This window comes from Aegilops tauschii, chromosome 5, assembly GCF_002575655.3.
Source record: "Aegilops tauschii subsp. strangulata cultivar AL8/78 chromosome 5, Aet v6.0, whole genome shotgun sequence".
NCBI lineage: Eukaryota > Viridiplantae > Streptophyta > Magnoliopsida > Poales > Poaceae > Aegilops > Aegilops tauschii.
In genome coordinates, this window is record NC_053039.3 from 323,511,072 (window position 1) to 323,533,162 (window position 22,091).

Sequence of the window (22,091 nt, forward strand, 5' to 3'; positions counted from 1 at the left end):
AACGACGAAAGGGTCCCACCCTGCATGAACATGGGCGACACTTTTTGTGTCAGCCTAACAGTGGGAGGGGACGCCAACAGCTGGCAGACAGCGGTTCGCAGGGAGCCATGCACCCCATGCACGTTGCAAATGGAAGGGGACCGGCTGGGCGCACTATGTGGGCAGTTAAAGCATGCAATTTTGCCGGTGCTGCATACCAAGCCTGATCGGGGGGCTGGGGCGACAGCCAGGCGGCCAAGGAAGAAAAGGGAGCCAGTCTCAAACCCCAGAAGAAGTGTCTGGCTAGCGAGGAAATTTGGACGAGCCTCCCATGCAACAAAGCAGCAAAATGTGCTGATTCGGAAGCTATGCTTAGCAAACGAGGGAGAAACAATCAGCGATGAGGCACTGCAGACGTATGTGCAGCTGTTTGACCGACCGCTAACCGAAAGTCACGTGCAAGCGATACTTGCTCTGTTCGGGTGGGATGCCACGACATTGCCGCTTCTCGAGCAAGACGGCGTGGTGTAGGGGCATCATTGAGCTGGCCAACGCTGGTGGTTACGGTGGGAACAAAAGATGAGTATGGTGCCATGTAAAACCCTAGTGTGGAACGTGCGGGGCCTCAATAACCCTGCACGTCGTAGTACGGTATTTCAGGTAGTCCAAGCGGCTACTCCGAGCATCTTGTGCTTTCAGGAGACAAAGATGGAGGTGGTTACACCGGATGTGGTGACCCACTGTGGTGGACATAAATTTGAGAAGTTCTACTACTTGCCGGCTATTGGAACAAGGGGAGGCATACTCCTTGCTTGGGACGCGTCCGTGGTAGATATCTCACACCCTCACTACACGGCCAATGCGTTAACCGCCTTGGTCAAGCATAGCGATGGGGTGCAATGGTGGATCACGCTGGTTTACGGGCCACAACACGACCATGAAAAAATTGAGTTTATGCATGAACTGGTGGAGATCAGGGAGCTCATTGCGGGACCATGGTCGGTGGTTGGGGATTTCAACTTGCTCGTGAATCCGGAGGACAAAAGCAATGCCCTCATTAACAGACGTATGATAGCTAGATTTCGAGCAAAGCTGAATGCCTTGAAGCTGAAAGAGTTGTACTTGAATGGCCGGAGGTACACTTGGTCCAATGAGAGGACCGAGGTCACTTTGGAGAAGATCGATCATGTTTTCAGCATGACGTCGTGGGAAGATCTATACCCAACATGTCACCTCACTGCTCTTGGATCGGCGGTGTCAGATCATTGCCCCCTGCTTCTCGACTTGACAGCAGACTTGGGCATGGGGAAGCGCTTCGAGTTTGAAGCTTTTTGGACAAAAGCGGATGGTTTTAAGCAAACGGTGCTGGATGCATGGAGCTCCATCCCGCACGATGGAAATCCATATGTGGTGCTGGACAAGAAGTTGAGGGCAACAACAAAAGGACTACAAAAGTGGAGTGACAAGTGGATTGGAAATGTCAAGCTGCAAATTGGAATTGCAATGAAGGTCATATTCAGATTGGAAAAGGCAATGGACTCCAGAGACTTATCCCCCCAAGAGATCGGGCTACGCCGACTGCTTAAAAAGAAGCTGCTTGGATTGTGTTCGCTCGAGAGATCAATCACAAGGCAAGGATCAAGAATTCTGGTGCTTCGGGAAGGAGATGCGAACACAAGTTTTTTTCCATCAGCATGCATGCCACAGGCAAAGAAGGAACATGATCACCGCAATCAAACATGGGAACACAATTGCCACTAATGAGGATGAGATTGCTGAAGAAGTGGATAGCTACTACTCAAATGTTCTCGGGACAACGCCAGCAAGGGCTCATACCATTAACCTGGAAGCGCCGCAGTTGCCAATGAGGAACCTAGAGCACTTGGAAGTGCCGTTTTCGGAGGAGGAGGTGGAAAGGGTGATTAAAGCAATGCCGCGTGACAAAGCACCTGGTCCGGACAGGTTTACGGGGCGATTCTTCGCTTCATGTTGGCATATCATCAAGGCCGATCTAATGAGAGAACTTCAGGCCTTCTACAAGGGTGATATGCGAGGCCTTCCGGCAATAAACAAGGCCATAGTTACACTCCTGCCCAAGAAGGATGGGGCGGTGGACGTCAAGGATTTTCGACCGGTGAGTTTGGAGCATGGTATCATAAAAATCTTTGACAAGATCCTGGCGGCAAGACTTGCGGTGGAGCTGCCGGCTCTAGTACGAAAGCATCAAAGCGCATTTGTGAAAGGACGCTCGATTCACGACAATTTTATGTTGGTGCAATGCACGGCGCGGAGGCTGCACACGCTCAAAACCCCGGCGGTAATGATCAAGCTTGATATCTCAAAGGCCTTCGATTCAGTCCAATGGCCCTTTCTCATAGAGGTCCTGCAAGCAATGGGTTTTGGGCGCCGGTGGAGGGAGTGGATCTGTGGAATATTGGCTACTTCCTCCACACGAATTTTGGTCAATGGCACACCGGGAAGGCCGATCCTAAACTGCATTGGACTTAGGCAAGGAGACCCAATTTCCCCTATGCTCTTTATCATGGTCATGGAACCGCTGCAACGTATGTTCGAGCTGGCGATGGAGAGGGGATTGTTGGCACCTCTGGCGAGTGTGGGAATGAAGCACATGCTATCAATGTACGCAGATGATGTCATGATGTTCGTTCGGCCATGGGAGGAAGATCTTCAGGCTTGTGTCTCGCTCTTAAATCTCTTTGGGGAGGCATCGGGTATGCGCGTTAACATGGCCAAGAGTGCAGCTTATCCAATCCGCTGTATAGTAGATATTATGGACAGGGTGGAGAGGATTACAGGGTGCGGAGCGGGCACTTTTCCATGAAAATACTTAGGCTTGCCGCTCACCATACGAAAACAATCTGCGACATAGCTGGCCGGTCTGGTGGATCAACTGGCAAATGCACTTCTAAGATGGAAAGCTTCAAAAATGCCACGGAGTGGGAGGATGTTGCTGATCAAGTGTGTACTATGTGCGATTCCGTTGCATGCAATGCTTGCACTAGACTTACCGCAGAAGACGATCAAGGCCATGAACAAGATATGTCACGGCTTTCTCTGGTGTGCTGAGGCCCAGGCCAGTGGAGGGCACTGCGCGGTGGCATGGGAGCAGGTTTGCACGCCGATGTGGGCTGGTGCACTCGGGATCCCGAACTTAAAATGGATGAATGTGGCGATGCAGGCCCCGTGGCCATGGTTACAGAAAGCTGATAGTTCGAGGCCGTGGGCGGAGTTCAAGATCAAGGTGCCAGAGGCTTCAAAACAAATCTGTCGAGCGGCCATGAGGACGACAATAGGAAGTGGCACAGACACGCTTTTCTGGGAGGATAAATGGATAGATGGGGAGAGGATTCAGGATATTACCCCGCAGCTTTATGCCATGGTGAGAAAATGGACGAGGCTAAACTATACAGTAGCCCAAGCCTTGCATGGACACAGGTGGGCGAGAGATGTCGGGCCAGAGATGTCCGCGGAGATGCTAAACGAATACATGCAACTATGGACGAGGCTAGTGGACGTGGAGCTGGCTCCAGGCGAGCAGGACCTGGTGACGTGGTCTTGGAGCAGGAATGGAGAGTTCACTACAAAATCTGCCTACGATGCCAAGTTTTGGGGACGGCAAGTTGCGCCAACAGCAGAATTCGCCTGGAAGGCCAAGGCACCAATGAGATGTCGTTTCTTCACGTGGTTGGCCATCCAGGACAGATGCTGGGCGTCCGACCGGCTCGCCAGACGAGGGTTGGATCATCAAGATCGCTGCCCCCTTTGTGACCAAGACGAGGAAACCATGAGACACATTATGCTGCAATGTGTGTTCGCTCGAGAGGTTTGGACGGCAGTCTTGCACTCTATGGGCAATCCGGATTGGATCCCCACGACCGAGCAGAGCATGATCGATTGGTGTGCGGATAAGGGAGGCGCAACACGGCAAAGCCGAAGCAAAGCGGCAATTCTAACTCTGGTCATGTGGGAAATATGGAAACACCGCAACGCGATAGTCTTCGATGGGGCTTCGCCTTCCAAAAACGTTGTGCTGCTCCGGATAAGCAGCGAGGGGAGAGCGTGGAAGAAGGCAGGGTTGCTGAGGGGAAACACGGACGACTTCTTTGATGCGGTGGAACGGTGGGCTAGACCAGAAGCAGCAGCAACTTAGGCTATGATAGGTGGTGGAGTCTAGGGTGGTGTCGTGTGCATGTAAATTTCATGTAAACACTGACGTGGAGGGGCTCTTTACCCCACTCCTCTCTCTTTATAATATAGTACGCACACTAGTGCGTATTGAGAAAAAAAACACTTTGACTATCACAAAATACATTAATGCAAGATGAATCTTCACAAAACTAAGTATACAAACCTCTCAACCAAATAGGTTCTTTGCATACATAAAAAATAGCCATATATTCAGCATCAGCAATGGAACAAACCATAATAGACTGCAAAGTTGCTCTCCAATACTAGTCACCAAACCGCCAACAAATGTTTGGACCGGACAGGTCATCAACCGGATACTTTTGGCCGTTCAACGACGGTCATCAAAATTGTCGGGACTGTTCGTACGTCCGAAATCTCGCAAACCGGCATCAAACTAGGAAAAGGTTTGGGAGAGTCCGGATGTAGGCCACGTCGGACTCCCACACCCCATGCCTACCCAACACCCCTCTTTCTCCACTTCTGCTCCGGCTTGACCACATTCACTCAGGCAGACCAGCCTCCCGCCTACCCGCATTCATGGCGGCGCTGCTCCGGCTTGTCTTATATTAGTGTTTTTTACTTGGCAACTTGCTGTTCTGATGAAGCATCTACATAGGCTTGCTAGATAAAAGAGCTGCACCTTCACAATTATTTCGTGGATCAAGTATAATAGTATATCATATGTTTACTGCTCTCGGGCTGCTTCTTTATCTATTATCATTCCATGAACATTATGATAATTCAGGAGCACATGGCACAGAATGGAACTAGTGTGGCCAAGTCTAAAACAGAGTTGGCTTCCATGTAGTGTTCCTATAGAACTCCTTTTGTTATAAAATGCAGAAGTCAGATACTACAGCAATAGAGGAAGATGTTGCAAAAAAGTGAGATGTTTAATGGTTAGCATGCAGTTCTTCAACAAAGTTGCAGCTCTGGTGAGCTTTAAAGGTTTCATGCAGAAGAAGCCATTGCATTTCTGGCGGGTGGCCAGAAACAAGGTTGACTGCAGAAGATTAAACTGGCATATTCTTACCAATGCAAATCGCACACAGATAACTTAGCATAAAGTTAACCGAAAAGGTTGGCAAGAATACAACAGGGAAGACACAAGGCCAATTCTGCAACTAAAATTTTGGGCAGTTGGCCGGAAGCTGCAGTGACTTTGTTCACTGCGGCGGTACAAATCCCTAAACTACCTGGTGGTGTAGCATTCCACCAAAGACGAGGCGCGAGAACAAGGTTCAATTTTGCAGCACAGGCGCAGTAGAGCACCGATCAGACCATGTATGTCATCCCCACACGCATGATGTTCGAGTGAGGCATCTTCAAGGTTGCGGTGCCACCCCTGCAGTTCCTCCTCAGGAAAGCGTAGAAATAGTTGATGATGAACTTCTTCGTGAAGAATGATTGCTTCCTCGCCCTCACATCGCCATGTGCTAAGAGATATGTGAACCCAGATGCCATGGCTTCCCTCAGTGCCGCGAGCTCGTACTCTAAGCTGGGGTCTTCTTCTGCGGACATGGAGCTAGAGGGGAGCAAAGGAACGCTGCCTTCCATGCCCAACATTCGACTGTCATCGCCCGGTCTCTGATCAGAAAGCAGTGGAGTGTGCAGATCCTCAGCAGCAATAGCAGGAGATGATGGAACTATCTCGGACACTTCAGACACATCATCACGCTCTGCCTCCATTGTGCTCACCTCGAGCGCGAGTTCCTGGGCCTCCCTCCTCAGAAATTTCTCTAGGCTTTCAACCAAGAGATGCTCAAATGAGCCATGGTCCTCTTTCCTGACATCCTTGTAACCATACCGTGCAACACAACGGAACATGTGGTAGTCCTTCTGGCCAACCCTTCTGAACAAGAACCTTTCTTCAAGCGGCACATATGGGACAGGAACATACTTGATGCAAACAAAAACGATCGTGGAGTGCATTGCTGGCAGTGTGATCAACAGATGACCAAAGATCGATGGGATTCCCTGGACCAGCTCATTGTACACAAGTCCAATGCCTGGAACTCTTACTGTGCCAAGTGTTGATCCCAGGTCGAGAATAAAGTCCAGGGATATCTTCCCACGCATCTCACTCTGGTATTTTAACACGCTTCCATAGTTCCATGTATACATTATGCAAAGAAACAATGATGAGAAAGCAAGTGGTAACCATCCTCCTTCTAGCAGCTTTGACATGACGGCAGTTAAGTAAATGAACTCCATTGCACCAAAAAATATAGGGAAGCACAGAACAAGATACAGATTGGTTTGCCATATAAGAAGCATCACCAAGGTTACCAGTGCAGTACTGACCATCATGACTCCAACTTCAGCAATGCCTGGAATTTTTTTTTTAGAGAATCGTGTGAGAAACAAATCAGATAGTTGCTTTGCTGAAGATAAATAATATCATATGCAGTGTTCATCATGAAATGGAGCAGTAACTGGCCATCAGCTGATTGTTATGCAACATAATATGTTATAGCCATGCCAAAAAGCTGAACATTATTGCCACAATAGTTTATCAAAGATACGTATTCTAAAACAAGAAAGATATTGTTGTAAATTCCTTAAAAACAAAAACACTGACCATATGCATTGGCAATATCGTTCGTACTCCTGAAAGTGGCCACGATGATGATGCACATGATCATGAGAAACCAATTCATCACAGGTATGTAAATCTGACCCATGACTTTCTTGGAGGTATGGATTATTTTGATCCTCGGAAAGCAACCAAGAGCCATAGCCTGCTTTATGCAAGAGAACGTTGCAGATATCATAGCTTGGCTGGCAATCATAGCAGCAAGTGTAGCAATCACAAATACTGGCCAGAACAGAACTTCTGTTTTGCAAATAGAAAAAAAAACTTAAATGAGGGAACATCAAATGGATAATTGTTTACAGTGGTAATAACCTAGACAGTCTGATATATCTATGCCATCCGAGCAGCTTACCTGGTACAGAATCATAAAATATCCTTTCTACGGCAAGTGGATGCTTCATCAAATATGCAGCTTGGCCCATGTATGCAATAAGCAGGCAAGGGAATACCACAGCAGTGAATGCTAGCTGGAAGAAACAAAAGGAAAGGTCAATTTAGCTCTGATAAAAAGTGATTCACAAATTTCAAATATATCACACGGTAAAATCAGGAAAAGGCGTATCTCAGTTGACTAGTTAATGTCTTAACCTGTATTGATTTGACAGTGAAATGGCCCAGATCAGCAAACATTGCTTCAGCTCCTACAATTGCAACAAGAAATGAGTCTTGGGCTCTTGGCCGTATGCAGCAGAATAACTTTCAGTTGTAGGATTTATGACTGGTAAAATCGATGACCAATCAGCCCTTATGATTCACTCAGCATAAATTTCGAGTTACATTTGTTAGTAGTGAAACAAGTGAAGAACTGCCATCCAAATTATGTCAGATAATATCATGACATCCAGAATACTACAGTATGGGGACAGGCAGAAGAGGATAATTTTCATCCCTTTTAACACTCTTATAGTTTCTATGTAACAGTCTTGGTACTGCTAAATATAGGAATGCCAAAAACATCACAAGACACAGTGTGACTGTAAATTCTGTAATATTGGTGCTGGCTATTTTAAAGGATACGAGAAAAAAAAAACTAGATTAAGAAACCAGACAATGCTGGAGTAAGAGGTACCTGTGATGCACAAGACACAACCACCGAGAGCTGACCATGCCTTTATGCCGTTCATCTTGAAAAAATAATAGATGTACATTGGATTGAGTGCTCTCACTACTGACGTGTCATAATTAATTATGTTGTATATTCCAATGGAGCCCAAATTAAGAAACCACAAAGCCAAAACAGGAGCGAACATGATTCCAACTTTGCCAGTTCCAAAGCTCTGGACACTGAATAATAGCAGAAGAACTAGGATTGAAACAATTACAACAGCATCTGCAAAAAAAGATGAAGCAAGGAGATACTTATGTTCTTGTGGCTTTTGAAAGTAGGATTGTATGGAAAGATGGTTTAATATGTCGGCGGTGATATAATGACAGGACATAAGCAGACAGTTGCAATATTCATGAAGGGCATAACAAATACCAAACCTGCATCAAATCCAGCAACTTGACCCTGGAGACCACTGACAGCAGACATAACTGAACATAACAAAAACAAGAGACGAGGGTCAGCGATGATGCATTTTCGAGGTGAACAGCCATTTCAGAATCTCTGTTGGTAGAAGAAATAAGGACAAAAGAGTGTGGACATGAAGCACCTGACATTGACGGAGTGAGGATGCCATCTCCGATCACCATGGAAGTCCCCATCAGAACCAAGAACAGGAGAATATTTTTGTAGAGTGGCTTCTTTTCTAGGTAGTCTTTGACAAGCAGAGCACGTTCAAGCTCAGGAGTAGGTAACTTAAGCCTAAAACTAGAAATATTTTCATCCACGCGCTGCTGATTCGGTAACAGGCTGACTTTTGCATACCTGCAAATCAACGAATATAATGCAAACGTGCCCCCTGCAAACCATGAGTGAGATGATACAGTCAGTAAGCCAAACCAATCTGGACAGGAGCATACACAACTGACGGTCTACAAGCATTATGGACAGAACCAGTATTGCATCTTACCTTCGCCATTGTCATTGGCTTTCAGGACTATAAATACGTATTTCGCAAAAGGGATTAACGCTATGGTGTACATGACCAGAGAAAGCGCTCCAAGGATCTCCACCTCTGACTTAATCGGGACCTTGCTGAACACATCGCTGAAGACATACAGAGGGCTTGTACCCATGTCACCGTAAACAACTCCGAGGGTTTGAAATGCCATCGCGACGGTGCCCATCAACGATATATCCTGGTGCAAGGTGCAGCTAAGAGGGGTCAAGCATCGCTTCCATTGCTACATGTGGTAGAAAAATATCTGACCCGTCTAACAAAAAGACTAGCGCATGTTTTCAGAGTCAGGCACGCAGATAGTTGATACTATGTGACATGCCCAACCAAAATGGCGGCAAAAGCGCAGGTTCATCAGGACTACAACCTCGGTAAACCTCGGGCGATGGATCCGTCCGTGTATCCTATGATGCTTTCGCCTATTGAGAAATGGTCAAAGGTCGCGTCGTTTTATATATAGGAAAACAATTCCAACTCGCTACGCTAAGTCGCCAACGCCAATCCAAACGTCCCCAAATCAGCGGATCGTCAGGGTAACGAACCTGGGCACTGTGGCCATGCGCGCCGCGCACGTTCATGGCCTCGACGTCGAGGGAGTCCGCCCTCTTGGGCCGCTTCCCCAGCCTCCGGCGAAACGCGGAGGAGCTCCTCCGCGAGAGCAGGGCCCCTCCCGTGGCGCACAGGACCTCGGCCTCGTCGGCGGCCGAGAGGGCCCAGGGCTCCCGCTCGTCCTCGAGCGACCAGTGCGCGGACTCGGACGAGTCGACCTCGCTGGCGTCCACCCACCGCGAGCTGCCCCCCGATCGCCTCGGCCTGAGCGGCCGCGCCGACGGCGGCTGCTCCTCCTCCTGGATCCCGCCGTCGTCCATTTTCCCTCCCCTGCCCCCTGGCGCGGCGGCTCGGATCCGAGGAGAGCGCGGGCTGGTCCTGAGTGAGGCTGCGGCGAGGTGTGGTGTGGCGTGGCGCTTCATGTTGGGCTTTGTTCGGGTTTCGGGTTTTCTTAATCGGGATTCGGGACCGTAGCAATGATGCGGGGGCAGCGTACGGCTAGGATTTCGTTTCGAATTATTGCGATTTGTTTATGTGATCCGATGAGATGATCACGTTTGGCTTTTGGCGGCCCGTTGAGCTGTCTGTTGGTGAAACTGCATGCAATTTGTCTCTACGCGTCCAGCCTCCCACATATTTGTAACTGAACCCTTTGTGTACTTGCTATAGTAAGTTTCAGTGGTACGTGTCCCCTCCCACATATTTTTTCCAGTGAGCTCTTTTTTTTACTGTAGTAACTTTGTTTCTTTCATGTCAGGCAAGGAGACCAGTTTTTATTCTTGTTCTTGTTTAGACTCGCCAAAGTGGTCGGTGAAGACAACATGGGTTACACTTACACGCTACAGTGTCATCTTTCAGTTGTTGATTTGATTCGTCCTCTCGCCCTCTGCCCTCTGCGCTACGTCACGTGGAAAACTAGTACGGTACATCGACAATAATAGAGACACGTGACATCACAATGCTGCTCTGCCAGTCTATTGCATGGGGTGGGGCCGGCACAGGTTATTATCAGCGTGGCGTCGATACATTGGTGTGTTCCCAACCGGGGACGGGTTTTTCTGATGGGAATTGAAGCGTGAGATGAGATCTCAGGTCCGATGGGTCGCCGTCGCAGGCGGCCTCCACTTGACAAATGGCCCGGCACGGCGCCGTAACTGCGTACGCGCCGCGGTTGTGCCCGACGAAAGCAGCAGTTGGACGACTCGTCTTCTTTTATCTTTTTTATTATTTATTAGTTTGAGATTTCGGCCAAGGACTACGAAGAGATACTGATGTATGATCCGTACGACGACGGGTATATCCTCGTTTCAGATTGCTGCCCTTATTTTTAACTTTGAGATGGCTCATGGAACAGGGATAAGGTATACATTAAAGTTAATAGTGTCACCGTCAGCTCCTTAAATCAATGAATGGGTTGTCGTCGTCGATCGTCATTGGCTACATATCTATCATTGATAATGGTGATTGGTTTTTTATGTAAAATAAAATCACACTTACATATATGTAAACCCGGTAATATGTTTCTTTTTAAGCGTCGGAGGGTCCACCACGGGAAAAGCACTGCGGCGAGTGAGAGGCAATCGGTAGGCAGCGCTAGGGTTAGTGTTTCTCCTACATGAGTGTCTTTTGGCCAGTGTCTAACTAGGATCTGACCAAGAACTAGGCCAGCCTTGTATGTACAGTGATCACTTTGCTACAGTACGTCACTTTTGCTATAGATAACAAAAGAATTAGTTGCTATGCCCCGAGCCATGGCCCTGGCAGCCCGGGGCATGTCTGCGCCCCTGCTTCGGCAGTGTGGAGGTTATGACGGCACGGTCTTGGCACAGGCAAATAGGGAACCTCCACTCCGCACGTGATCCCCATGGTCTCGAGCGGGAAGAGGTATGATAACTCAGTCCAAGAGCGCAACTTGGAAGAAGTTGGAGAAGCCGTAGAAGTCGGTGGCAAGATCAACGAGTAAGGGGTCATCTTGGCATCTGGCTGATCTTTGGAGGAAGCTGTGAACCTCTCGATGCGGCTCGGAGGGTTATTTCTTACGAAAAAGGAATCGATAGACTTGTTCTTCGAGGAGCTAGTATTCGATCGGCCCAAAACCCCATGGAGGTATGTGGTGGGTAAAGTCTACTCGCCAAGGCTTCTGAACATTCACAAGTTAGAGACGGTGATGCAAATAGCATGGGGATTGCATCACGATGCATGGTTCAAAGACATCAGCAAAAATATTTTTGTGGTTCACTTCGGAAGTGAAGGGGATTGAAAACATGTTCTCGTCAGTGGTGTGTGGCAGTTTGACTTTAACATCATTGTTGCGAAAGATTATGATGGAGATACAAGGTTGTCCAAAAATAGTTTTGACACTATGGAAGCATGGTTTAGATTTTTATGGATCTTCTATTGGGTAAAAGGTCAAAAATGTTGAAAAAGCTTGGGGGACTGACTAGGTGAGGTAATGAGAGTTTATGTAGAAAATGATGGACTTTGTAGAGGGAAACATCTTAGAGTAAGAGCAAAACATTGGTTTACGAGCGATTGGTCAACGACTTTTTCTCAAGGTCTTCTCCGAAGACAAGATTAACACATTGTTTGACTTTAGCTATGTGAAAGTGCCACATTTATGTGTTGCGTGTGGTCGTTCATACATTTTTCAGATACATCTTGAACATCTTTCAAATATGCTTTGAACGTTTATTCGAATACATGTTGAATATTTTCAAAATGCACATTGAATTTTTTTTTTAATACATAGTGAACACTTTTGAACACATGTTGAACTTTTGTTTAAGTGTCATGAACATTTTTATAAAAGGTGCAGAACATGTTTATGAACATTTTACTCATGAACATTTTTTTATGTTACGAACATATTTTAAACATGCAAATTTGCGAGGTGTTTTTGAAATCCTGATTTTTTTTAAATGCATAAATAATTTTGGAATTTGTATTTTTTCAAATTCATGAACCATTTTTGAAATTAAGAATCTTTATTTAAAATGCCAACATTTTTTGTATTTGAGATTCATGAACAGTTGTTAAAGTAGAAAAACATAAGCAAAAAGAAACTAAAAAAATAAGAATAATAAGCATGCGCTTTGGATGGTTGGGGTGCGCGTTTGGATGACTCCTGTCTCTACGCGACGAATAGTAAGTCCCAAAATGTTGGGGACTATCTCTGTGCATCTTCTAGTGAGCCGGACCGGAATGTCCCGGACAAATTTTTGATTAAGCCAGCAGTCAAAGGTCTGGCGTCGCGCATTGGGGAGGTAGAAGAGGTCCAACTAAAGCTCCCGGTGGTTTTTTCTGGAGAGTTCGTAAGAGTAAAAGTGAAGATAGATATTAATACGAAGATCAAGCGCTTTGTCACCGGCAGAAAGGGAGAGGAAAGGGTCAAGTACCAGGTTAAGTATGAGAAACTACCTACTTTCTGCTATAATTGTGGGGAATTTGGCCATTGGCATGAGGAGTGCGGAGAAGGGGAGCATGATGAGTCAAGGTTTGAATGGGGGGATTTCCTCCTGGCTAATAATGTACGCTTTAGACCATCAGGTCGGGGGACTTTTGCACCGCAGCAGGGCAGAGGAGGACAATGGGCAGGAGGCCATGGGAGAGGTCGGGAATCATATGATCCAAGCCAAAGCTGGCGTTTTAACGCAAAACAGCAGCAGAGCCAGAACCAGGGCAGTACTTCCTCTGAAGGGGGAGAGGCGAAGGATTTTGAAGCGGCAGGTCATCCCACTGTTGTTACAAAGAATACAGGACCAGAGATACACCTGTCAAATAAATGTAATTCAGTTGAAAACCTGGTGAGCCCGTCGGATATCACTCTGCCAAGAGGAGAGTTGGGTACATCGCAAGCATTGGTGGTCAGAGATAGTCAAGTTCTAGTACCACCACTTCCGCCTGTATATGTATTGCCAAGGAAAGAACTTAAGAGGCCGAAGAAGGGCGTCAAGGACAATGATACAGAGATGATGGCTGACCCAAGAGGTAGCAGACCTGAGACAGCAACAACAAACTGTAATGATGCATTATCGGCGGGCTCTTTCGAGGAGCGCCGCCGGGTGCAATGAGTATCTTAAGCTGGAACTGTCGCGGTGCGGGCAAAGCTGCGACAGTGAGGGAACTTCGCGACATCGCGAGGAACTTTGCCCCTACCCTTTTGTGCGTTGTGGAAACTCAAATAGAAAGGACTAGGGTAGAAAACTTATTAGGAACAATTGGCTATGATAATAGCTATGCTGTAAGTAGTCAAGGTAGAAGTGGTGGCTTAGGAATTGTCTGGAATAATCCAATAAAAGTTGAAATCCTTGGTTATTCGGTGTATCATATTGATTGCTCGATAGAAGAACCGGGTAGTGATCCGTGGAGAATGACGCTGTTTTATGGAGAAGCAAAAAACGCACTTGCGACACCAAGGATGGGATGTCTTAAAAGGGATAAGCACTTTGAGTGAACTCCCATGGGTATGCATTGGTGATTTCAATGAAGTTCTACGTCCGGATGAACAAGAGGGGATTGGAGAACGAAGCAATGCCCAGATTCAGGGTTTTCGAGATACTGTAGATGTTTGCATGTTGATGGACATTGGCTATCAAGGCCCTTTTTGGACTTACGAGAAAAAAGTGACGGGTGGAAGTTACACCCGAGGGCGCTTGGACCAGGCTTTAGCCACTGCTGAATGGAATGAGATGCATCCAGATGCTTTTGTTAAACACTTGATATCAGCTACATCGGACCATTGCCCTATTTTGCTGAACTTTCATGGGACACGTCCACCAAACCTCAAGAGAGATTTCAAATATGAGGTGATGTGGGAAACCCATGAGACATGGAGGGACACAATCAATGAGAGTTGGGCAGCGGGAGATCTAGCCGAGCGCATGGAGGATTTGAGGGAAAAGCTGAGAAACATCTCAGCAGAATTGGTCTCATGGAATAGAAACACGTTCGGCTTTGTTCGTAAGGAAATCAAACATTTGAAGATGGAGTTGGAAAGACTGCGGGGAGGCTCGGCCCGGTCTGCGCCGTCTCATGTTGAGCTACAAATTAACGAAAGATTGATTGAGTTATATCATAGAGAAGAACTCATGTGGAGGCAACGTGCTAGGATGGAGTGGCTATCGGCGGGGGACAGAAACACGCGTTTTTTTCATCTTCGTGCGAGCCAACGCCGGAAAAAGAACATGATAAAAGCTTTGGCTAATTCTCTGGGCACCCTCACCGAAGACCCCGAAGAGCTAAAAAGGATGGTAACAGATTTTTATAAGAATCTTTACACGTCAGAGGGGGTTGCTGACATGGATCAGGTTCTTTCGAAAGTTCCGGTTAAAGTTACTCCGCATATGAATGCCATGCTCTTAGCACCATATACAAATGAAGAAGTTAAAACTGCTTTGTTCCAAATGTTCCCGACGAAGGCCCCGGGACCGGATGGGTTCCCTGCTCATTTCTACCAGAGACATTGGGATATTTGTGGTGAAGAAGTAACCAAAGCAGTTTTAAGAATCGTCAGAGGGGAGGAAGGCACCGAATGTGTTAATGACACAGTTCTAGTTCTTATACCTAAAGTTTTAAATCTAACCCAGCTCTCTCAGTTTCGTCCCATCAGTTTGTGTAATGTCATCTACAAAATTGCTTCTAAAGTTGTGGCAAATAGGCTAAAGGTAATCCTCCCTGACATCATCTCTGGAGAGCAATCGCCTTTTGTCCCAGGTTGTTTGATTACAGATAACATCATTTGCGCATATGAATGCTTGCACTTTATGAAGAGGAATAGAGCAAAGTCAAATAATTTTTGTGCTTTAAAACTGGATATGATGAAGGCCTATGACAGGTTGGAGTGGTCATATCTCCGGGCCATGATGGAGAAATTGGGCTTTGCCCATGCTTGGTTTGAAACAGTAATGTCCATGGTATAGTCTGTTTCCTTTTCAGTATTATTCAATGGCAAAAAGCTTGAACAATTTACACCTACCCATGGAATCCGGCAGGGAGATCCTATTTCCCCTTATCTTTTCTTGATTGCAGCAGAGGGCCTTTTGTGCCTTTTGAAATCTAGTTCTCAGTCGTCTGATGTTGAAGGAATCAAGGTGGCACCGACAGCTCCGACTGTTAACCATCTCCTTTTCGCAGATGATAGCCTATTGCTTTTTAAGTCAAGTGTGGAAGGGGCTGCAAAGGTATCAAACCTGTTGGAGACATATTGTAGGGCATCTGGGCAGAGGATTAATCATGCAAAATCATCTATATTTTTTAGCAAGAGATGTGCCCAGAGTCTAAGAGATAACATCAAGCAAGTCCTAAATGTTCAAAATGAATCTTTGAGTGAAAGGTATCTGGGAATGCCAACTGATGTGGGTCAGTCAAAGATGGGTACTTTCAAGTACTTAAGAGACAGGGTATGGGAGAAAGTAAGGGGATGGATGGAGAAGCTATTGTCAGCAGCAGGAAAGGAAGTCTTAATCAAATCTGTTGCTCGGGCAATCCCAGTCTATTCCATGGCTTGCTTCAGGTTACCAAGAGGTTTGTGTGACAACATTACCTCTATCTAAGACAGTTATGGTGGGGGAGTAAACAGGGCAAGAGGAAACCATGTTGGGTCTCGTGGAATGTGATGACAAAGCAAAGTATCTTGGTGGTATGGGTTTCAGAGATATAGAGATTTTCAATCTATCTCTACTTGCACGACAGGCTTGGAGAATACTCGAGGAGCCAAACTCCCTTAGTGCGAGGATACTGAAAGCAACATATTTCCCACATCATTCCTTCCTAAAAGCGGATCTTGGTAGCAACCCATCTCAAATATGGCGCGCGATCATTGATGGCAGAGACATATTGAAACAGGGCATCATCAGACGCATAGGGAGTGGAACAACAACTAACATATGGGAGAACAACTAGCTGCCGAGAGTTGGACCGATGCGGCCAATCACATCACTGGTAGAAAATCCTCCAACTATGGTTTCCGAGCTGATTGACAACACAATAGCGTCTTGGCGGGAGGAGGTGATACGGGCCACTTTCCTACCTTTTGATGCAGACACCATTTTGTCTATACCTTTATGCATGAGGGTGGTAGAAGACTTTTGGGCCTGGTCATGTGAGAGAAGTGGAATCTTCTCAGTAAAATCAGCTTATCATATGATAATGAACACAAAGGAACATAGAGAGAATTGGATGGATGTAAATGCAGGTACCTCAGCTATGAGTATGACAAGCAAATCATGGACAGATCTATGGCATATAAGGGTTCCGTCCAAGCTCAGGGTGTTTCTGTGGCGCCTGGTGCGACACTCGATGCCAACGGCAGATCTTCTACACCACCGCCATATGTCGGACACGCACCTGTGTGCGTTATGCGGATGCAGGGATTCATGGAGACACGCCTTGCTAGAGTGCACCATGTCCAGATGCATATGGGCTCTTTCTGAGGAATCCTTGACAGAGAAGGTAAGCCTGAACCAGGATACAAACGCAAAAAACTGGATTTTTACAATGCACGAAGAGTTACCACAGAAGGATTTTGTGGTACTAGTGGTCATGTTATGGGCGGTGTGGAAAGCAAGGCGAAAAGCTATTTATGAGGATATATTCTAGAGTCCGAGCTCAACAAATATGTTCATAAAATCTTACCTAGCGGATCTTTTCGCCCTTGAGAAGACAAATGATCAAGCTGTGAGACAACCGGTGGCCCGTCCCACTCACTGGATTGCTCCGCTAGACTTTTTCTTCAAGATCAATGTTGACGCTGCTGTAGCACGGGGACGAGGAGTGGCAGCAGCGATTTGCCGCAATCAAGAAGGAGTCTTCCAGGGTGCATCCGCCATCGTTTGCAAGGGTATTGCTGATCCTCCTACGCTTGAAGCAATGGCAATCCGGGAGGCACTAGCACTCGCCGCAGGCCTCAACCTTTAGAGCATTCATGTTGCTTCTGACTGTAAGGTTGTGGTGGATGACATGAAACAGACACACTTGTCGAGTTATGGAGCAATATTACATGAGATTATAGACCATAGTCGATCTTTTTTGAGTTGTAATTTTGTTCATGAGTTTAGGAGCTCGAATTTCGAGGCTCACAATTTAGCGAAGCATGTACTAAGGTTGGGGGTGGGCCGCCATGTTTGGTTAGGACACCCTGGTGATCTTTCTTTTGTGCCTGTAAACCTGGTTCCGAGATAAATAAAGCTTCGCGAGATTGTCTCAAAAAAAACTTCAGGCTTATTGCAAGATGCTATCGTTGAAATAGGAAATTCCTATTTGCCACTCGCTGCGGCGAGTAGTCGATGCAACGCACAGGGGCAGATCTAACGAGCCTTCGGATGGACCGAGCCGTTCTAACGTTTGTACGAATCCGGTTTTGGGAATCTTCTAGGTGGTTCAGAGCCAGTTTTTTCTGGTTTTGGGAACCTTCCAGAAGGTTCCTCAACCGGGTTTTCTATTTCCTTTTTTTCTTTTTGTCTCTTTACTTTTTCTATTTCTTTTTCCTTTTTCTTTATTTTCTTTTCCTGTTTTCTTTTCTTTTCTTTTTTTGTTTTCTTTTCTTTGCCCTTTCATGATTATTTTTTCATGTTTCTTTTGTTTGAGAATTTCAAATATTTATTCAGAATTTTATAACATATTCTTGTTTTCAAAATTTGCTCCCAGTTTCAAAAAATGTTCAGAAATTTCATAAAATGTTCCCATTTTCAAGTTTTCTTCATAATTACAAAAAATGTTCGTGTTTCAAAAATTCATTCAGGAATTTCAAATAATGTTCTTCTTTTAAATTTTGTTCACAATTTCAAAAATGTGTGTTAAATTCAAAAAAATGTTCTTGTTTTCAAATCTTTGTTACGTTCATGTTTTGAAAAACTCTTCAGGAATTTCATAAAATGTTCCTATTTTCAAATTTCATTCACAGATTCGAAAAAATGTTCATGTTTCAAAAAGACTTTCAGGAATTTTAAAAAATATGCTTGTTTCAATTTTTGTTCACAATTTCAGAAACTGTTCGTGTTTAAAAAAATATTCCATAAATTATAAAAGGGCTCTCATTTTCAAATATTTGTTACGTTCATGTTTTGAAAAAATGTTCAGAAATTTCTTAAATTGCTCCCGTTTTCCAATTTTGTTCACAATTTCAAATAGTTTTTGTGTTTCAAAAAGTCTTTCAGGAATTTCAAAAAATGTTCTTGTTCTAAATTTTGCTCACAATTTAAAAAAATGTTTGTGTTTTAAAAATTGTTCAGTAAATTCAAAATAATGTTCATGTTTTCAAATATTTGTTACATTCATGTTTTGAAAAAATGTTCAGGAATTTCATAAAGTCTTCTGGTTTTCAAAATTTGTTCACAATTTCTAAAAATGTTCATGTTTGAAAAGTCTTTCAGGAATTTCAAAAAATGTTCTTGTTTTAAATTTTGTTCACAATTTCAAAAAGCGTTCGTGTTTTAAAAAATGCTCCTTAATTTCAAACCAAATGTTCTCGTTTTCAAATCTTTGTTATGTTCATGTTTAAAAAAATGTTCTCTTTATTAAAATATGTTCAGAATGTCATTCATAAAATGTTTATGTTTCAGAAAATGTAAAGGATTTTCAAAATATGTTCTCATTTCCAAACTTTTCTCACAATTTCAGAAAAATGTTCGTGCTTCAAAAAATGTTCAAGAATTTCTGAAAATGTTTCTTGTTTTAAAAAAACACAATGTCAGAAAAATTCCAATATTTCCAAAATGTTCACGTTTTTAAAAACTGTTAGGTTTTGTAAAAAAATGTCCGTGTTTTTTCTAAACTCGGATTAGAAAAGTTGTTCACAGTTTTTTAGAAAATAAGATTAGATCATTAGAAAATATTTGCGGCATTTCGAATTGTTTGAAATTTTCAAGAAATGTTTCTATAATATTTTTTCTAAAATCTCAACCCTTTTGGATGTTGTTATAGTCTTTTGTGCTTTACTATGCTGTACCACCTTTGTGGTCGAGTGGCTAGCTGGTCGGGGTCTGCTCTGTGGTGTGCCCAAGATGGTGGGATCGAATCCTAGCGTAGCCAACCTGTTTGTCGGGGTGTGTTTTTAGGTCGCGCGCGGTACGGCAAACACAGGTGGCTTTCGCGTCGATGGGCCGGCCCAGTCATGTATCGCGCGTGTGCGTCGAGCTTCTGTTTGACGCGGAATGCGTCGAGACCACCTAAAGGGCGCCTTCAGCGCCCGTTTGAGGTACTGGCGCCTAGGCGCCCTCGAACTGGGCCAGCCCAAGTCGCCACGTTCGCATCTCCCGGGCAGATCGCCACGTTCGCTTCTCGCGCGCAGATCGCCTCGTTCCGTCGATCGCGGTTGATCGGTCGACAGTTTTTTTTTATTGCAAATTTTTGTAGGCGTTGACTCTAGAAAAAAAGAAAATATCGAAAAATCCGATTTTTTTAAAAAAATCTCGCAAATTCGAAAATGTTCATGAATTCTGAAAGAAAAGTTCACAAAGTCAAAAAATTAGTTCACGAATTTCTAAAATATGTTCATCCATCAAGAAAAGTTCATCGAATTTGATAAAAAAGGTTCACCGGTTTGAAAAAGTTCATTGGTTTTGAAAAAAGTACGCAAACTCCAAAAAAAGTTCACGAATTTAACAACATCGAATTGGAAAAAAAGTTCACCGATTTTGAAAAATGTTCATCGACTTCAAAAAAAGTTCTTCAAATTTAAAAAAAGTCCATCGGTTTTGAAAAAATTTCATAAAATTTAAAAAATGTTCACCAATTTTGAAAAAAGTTTACCGATTTCTAAAAAACGTTCATCCAATTAGAAAATAATCATTCAGAAAATCCGATAAACATTTTGCGTCGAATTAGAAAAAGAGAAAAGAAGAAGAAGAAATAAAACGAAAAAGAAAAAAACTGGAAAGAATAAAAGAGGGAAGAAGTTACTCCCTCCGGTCCTTTTTAGTTCGCATATAAGATTTGTCTGAAGTCAAACCTCGTAATCTTTGACCAAGTTTATAGAAAAGAATACCAATATTAAAAATGTGAAATCAACAACATTAGATGCGTCATGACTTTACTTTTCATATTGTATCAATTTAGCATTGTAGATGTTAATATTTTTTCGTATAAATATGGTCAAACTTTACGAAGTTTGACTTCAGACAATTCCTATATGCAGAGTAAAAAGGACCGGAGGGAGTACATAGTATCAAGGAAAGTTTAGTGGTTGGGGTGTTTAGCTCGTTTAGCGGCGCGGGTTCGAATCCCACCTGGCGTTCCCTTTTTGCGCTGCATAAAACTGAAATGGGCTGGCCCATCGTGGAGGCGGGGGTATGCGCCCTCTAACAACAAACCTATATCGGGCACTGAGGGCGCCGTATAGGATTTGCAGAATGCGTCGTACAGGAGGTCCCGTTGAAATACGCAGGGAACATGTGCGAGCGAACTGACATGGACCGGCCCACTTCCAGCAGGATTACCGTGTAACAGGATCCATGTTTTGGGAATCTTCTAGAAGTTTCCCAAACTGGTTTTTACTGGGTTTTCGGCTTCTCAAATTTTCCTTTCATTCCTTTTTTTGTTTCTTTCCTTTTCTTTTTTCTTCCTTTCCAAGTTTATTTTCCTTTCTTTTGTTTCTGTTTCTTTTTCTTCTAGAAAAGTTTGACTTCGGATTTTGAAAATGTTCCTTTTTTCAAAAGGAAAACACAAATTTAGAAAAAATGTTTTACATTTCACAAATGTAAAGGGTTTAAAAAAATGTTCATCTTTTCTAAGAAAACCCAGTTTTCTGGAATAACTTCACAATTTCCAAATATGTTCGGGTTTCTTTAAAAATGATTGTGGTATAATTTGTTTTGAATTCCGAAAATGTGCCTGTTCTTCAAAGAAAATCATAGATTCAAAAATGTTTAGAATTTCAAAAAATATTCAGGTTTCAATGTTCAGGGGTTTCTAATTTTTTTCAAAATTTATAAAAGATCAAGAAAAGTTCACTTCATCAAAATTTGTCCGCGTTTACCAAAAATGTTTGAAATTTCAATATTTATTGGAGTTGTGAAATAAATGTTCGCATGTTCAAAAAAATAGTCACAATCAGGAAAATAAATTGGGATTCCAAAAATTATAAAGAATTTAAAAAATGTTATTTTTTCAATAAATGTTGAATTTCAAATTTTGTTCGGGTTGTTCAAAAAAGGTTCAAACTTCAAATCTTTATTTACTTTTAAAAAATGGTTTGCAATTTGCAAAAATTGTTCGTATAAAATCAGAACATGTTCAGTTATGGCACTGTGGTTAGTTTTTACTAGATATTAGCGCTGCAATTAGTCATTTACAATCAACAGCTCCTATGGCTATTTGCAACACTTCATTACTCACAGGTCTCGGGTTTGATTCCTCTACAGCGCGCTGCTTTTTTTCCGTGAGGAAGCCCCCTCCCTCTCCCGACTCCGCCTCGCGCCGCCTCCTCGGGCGGCGGCCAGGGCGGCTCCCCCGCGTCCCCACCCCGCCGTCGCCGGATGGCGCCCCCGGATCTGGCCGGGTGGTCCCGGCGGTGCCGGGCCTTCCTTTCCCCCGCGCGCGGCGCCCTTCCCGAGGCAGAGCTCGGCGGCAGGAGCAGCTCGGTTGGCTGGCTGGTCCAGTTGGGCTGGCTTTTTTATTTCCGTTTCTCCTTTGTTCTTTTTCTCTTATGTTTTCTTTGTAAATTCAAATAGGCTATGAATTTGAATTCACTTCCAACAAAA

The 22,091-nt window shown here is 44.3% G+C and overlaps 2 protein-coding genes across 2 annotated transcripts; one reads left to right on the plus strand and one right to left on the minus strand.

Annotated features, from left to right (window-relative positions):
- The first annotated feature begins 687 nt into the window (after nt 1–687).
- On the plus strand, nt 688–4,996 carry LOC141022815 (uncharacterized). Its single transcript, XM_073499085.1, has 5 exons — nt 688–1,610; nt 1,687–2,113; nt 2,779–2,958; nt 3,074–3,823; nt 4,934–4,996. Exons 1-5 carry the CDS (start codon nt 688–690, stop codon nt 4,994–4,996), a joined length of 2,343 nt encoding a protein of 780 aa, XP_073355186.1.
- A 205-nt stretch (nt 4,997–5,201) lies between these two features.
- On the minus strand, nt 5,202–9,887 carry LOC109755444 (potassium transporter 23). Its single transcript, XM_020314355.4, has 9 exons — nt 9,390–9,887; nt 8,800–9,028; nt 8,440–8,688; nt 8,270–8,320; nt 7,854–8,114; nt 7,373–7,425; nt 7,137–7,251; nt 6,770–7,024; nt 5,202–6,518 (listed from the first exon to the last, which is right to left on the minus strand). The coding sequence occupies exons 1-9, from the start codon at nt 9,816–9,818 to the stop codon at nt 5,464–5,466; spliced, it is 2,697 nt and encodes an 898-aa protein (XP_020169944.1). The 5' UTR covers nt 9,819–9,887; the 3' UTR covers nt 5,202–5,463.
- Between the last annotated feature and the right edge of the window lie 12,204 nt (nt 9,888–22,091).

What these genes read in the sequence shown, in the direction of transcription:
- LOC141022815 (XM_073499085.1), top strand. Translation starts at nt 688, where the DNA reads ATGGAGGTGGTTACACCGGATGTGGTGACCCACTGTGGTGGACATAAA. An exon ending in ACGTCAAGGATTTTCGACCG is followed by an intron (nt 2,114 to 2,778) that starts GTGAGTTTGGAG and finishes TATTATGGACAG; the next exon opens with GGTGGAGAGGATTACAGGGT. An exon ending in GGGAGGATGTTGCTGATCAA is followed by an intron (nt 2,959 to 3,073) that starts GTGTGTACTATG and finishes GCTGAGGCCCAG; the next exon opens with GCCAGTGGAGGGCACTGCGC.
- LOC109755444 (XM_020314355.4), bottom strand. Translation starts at nt 9,818, where the DNA reads ATGAAGCGCCACGCCACACCACACCTCGCCGCAGCCTCACTCAGGACC. An exon ending in TCACTGTCAAATCAATACAG is followed by an intron (nt 7,252 to 7,372) that starts GTTAAGACATTA and finishes TGTTTCTTCCAG; the next exon opens with CTAGCATTCACTGCTGTGGT. An exon ending in ATTTTATGATTCTGTACCAG is followed by an intron (nt 7,025 to 7,136) that starts GTAAGCTGCTCG and finishes TTTGCAAAACAG; the next exon opens with AAGTTCTGTTCTGGCCAGTA.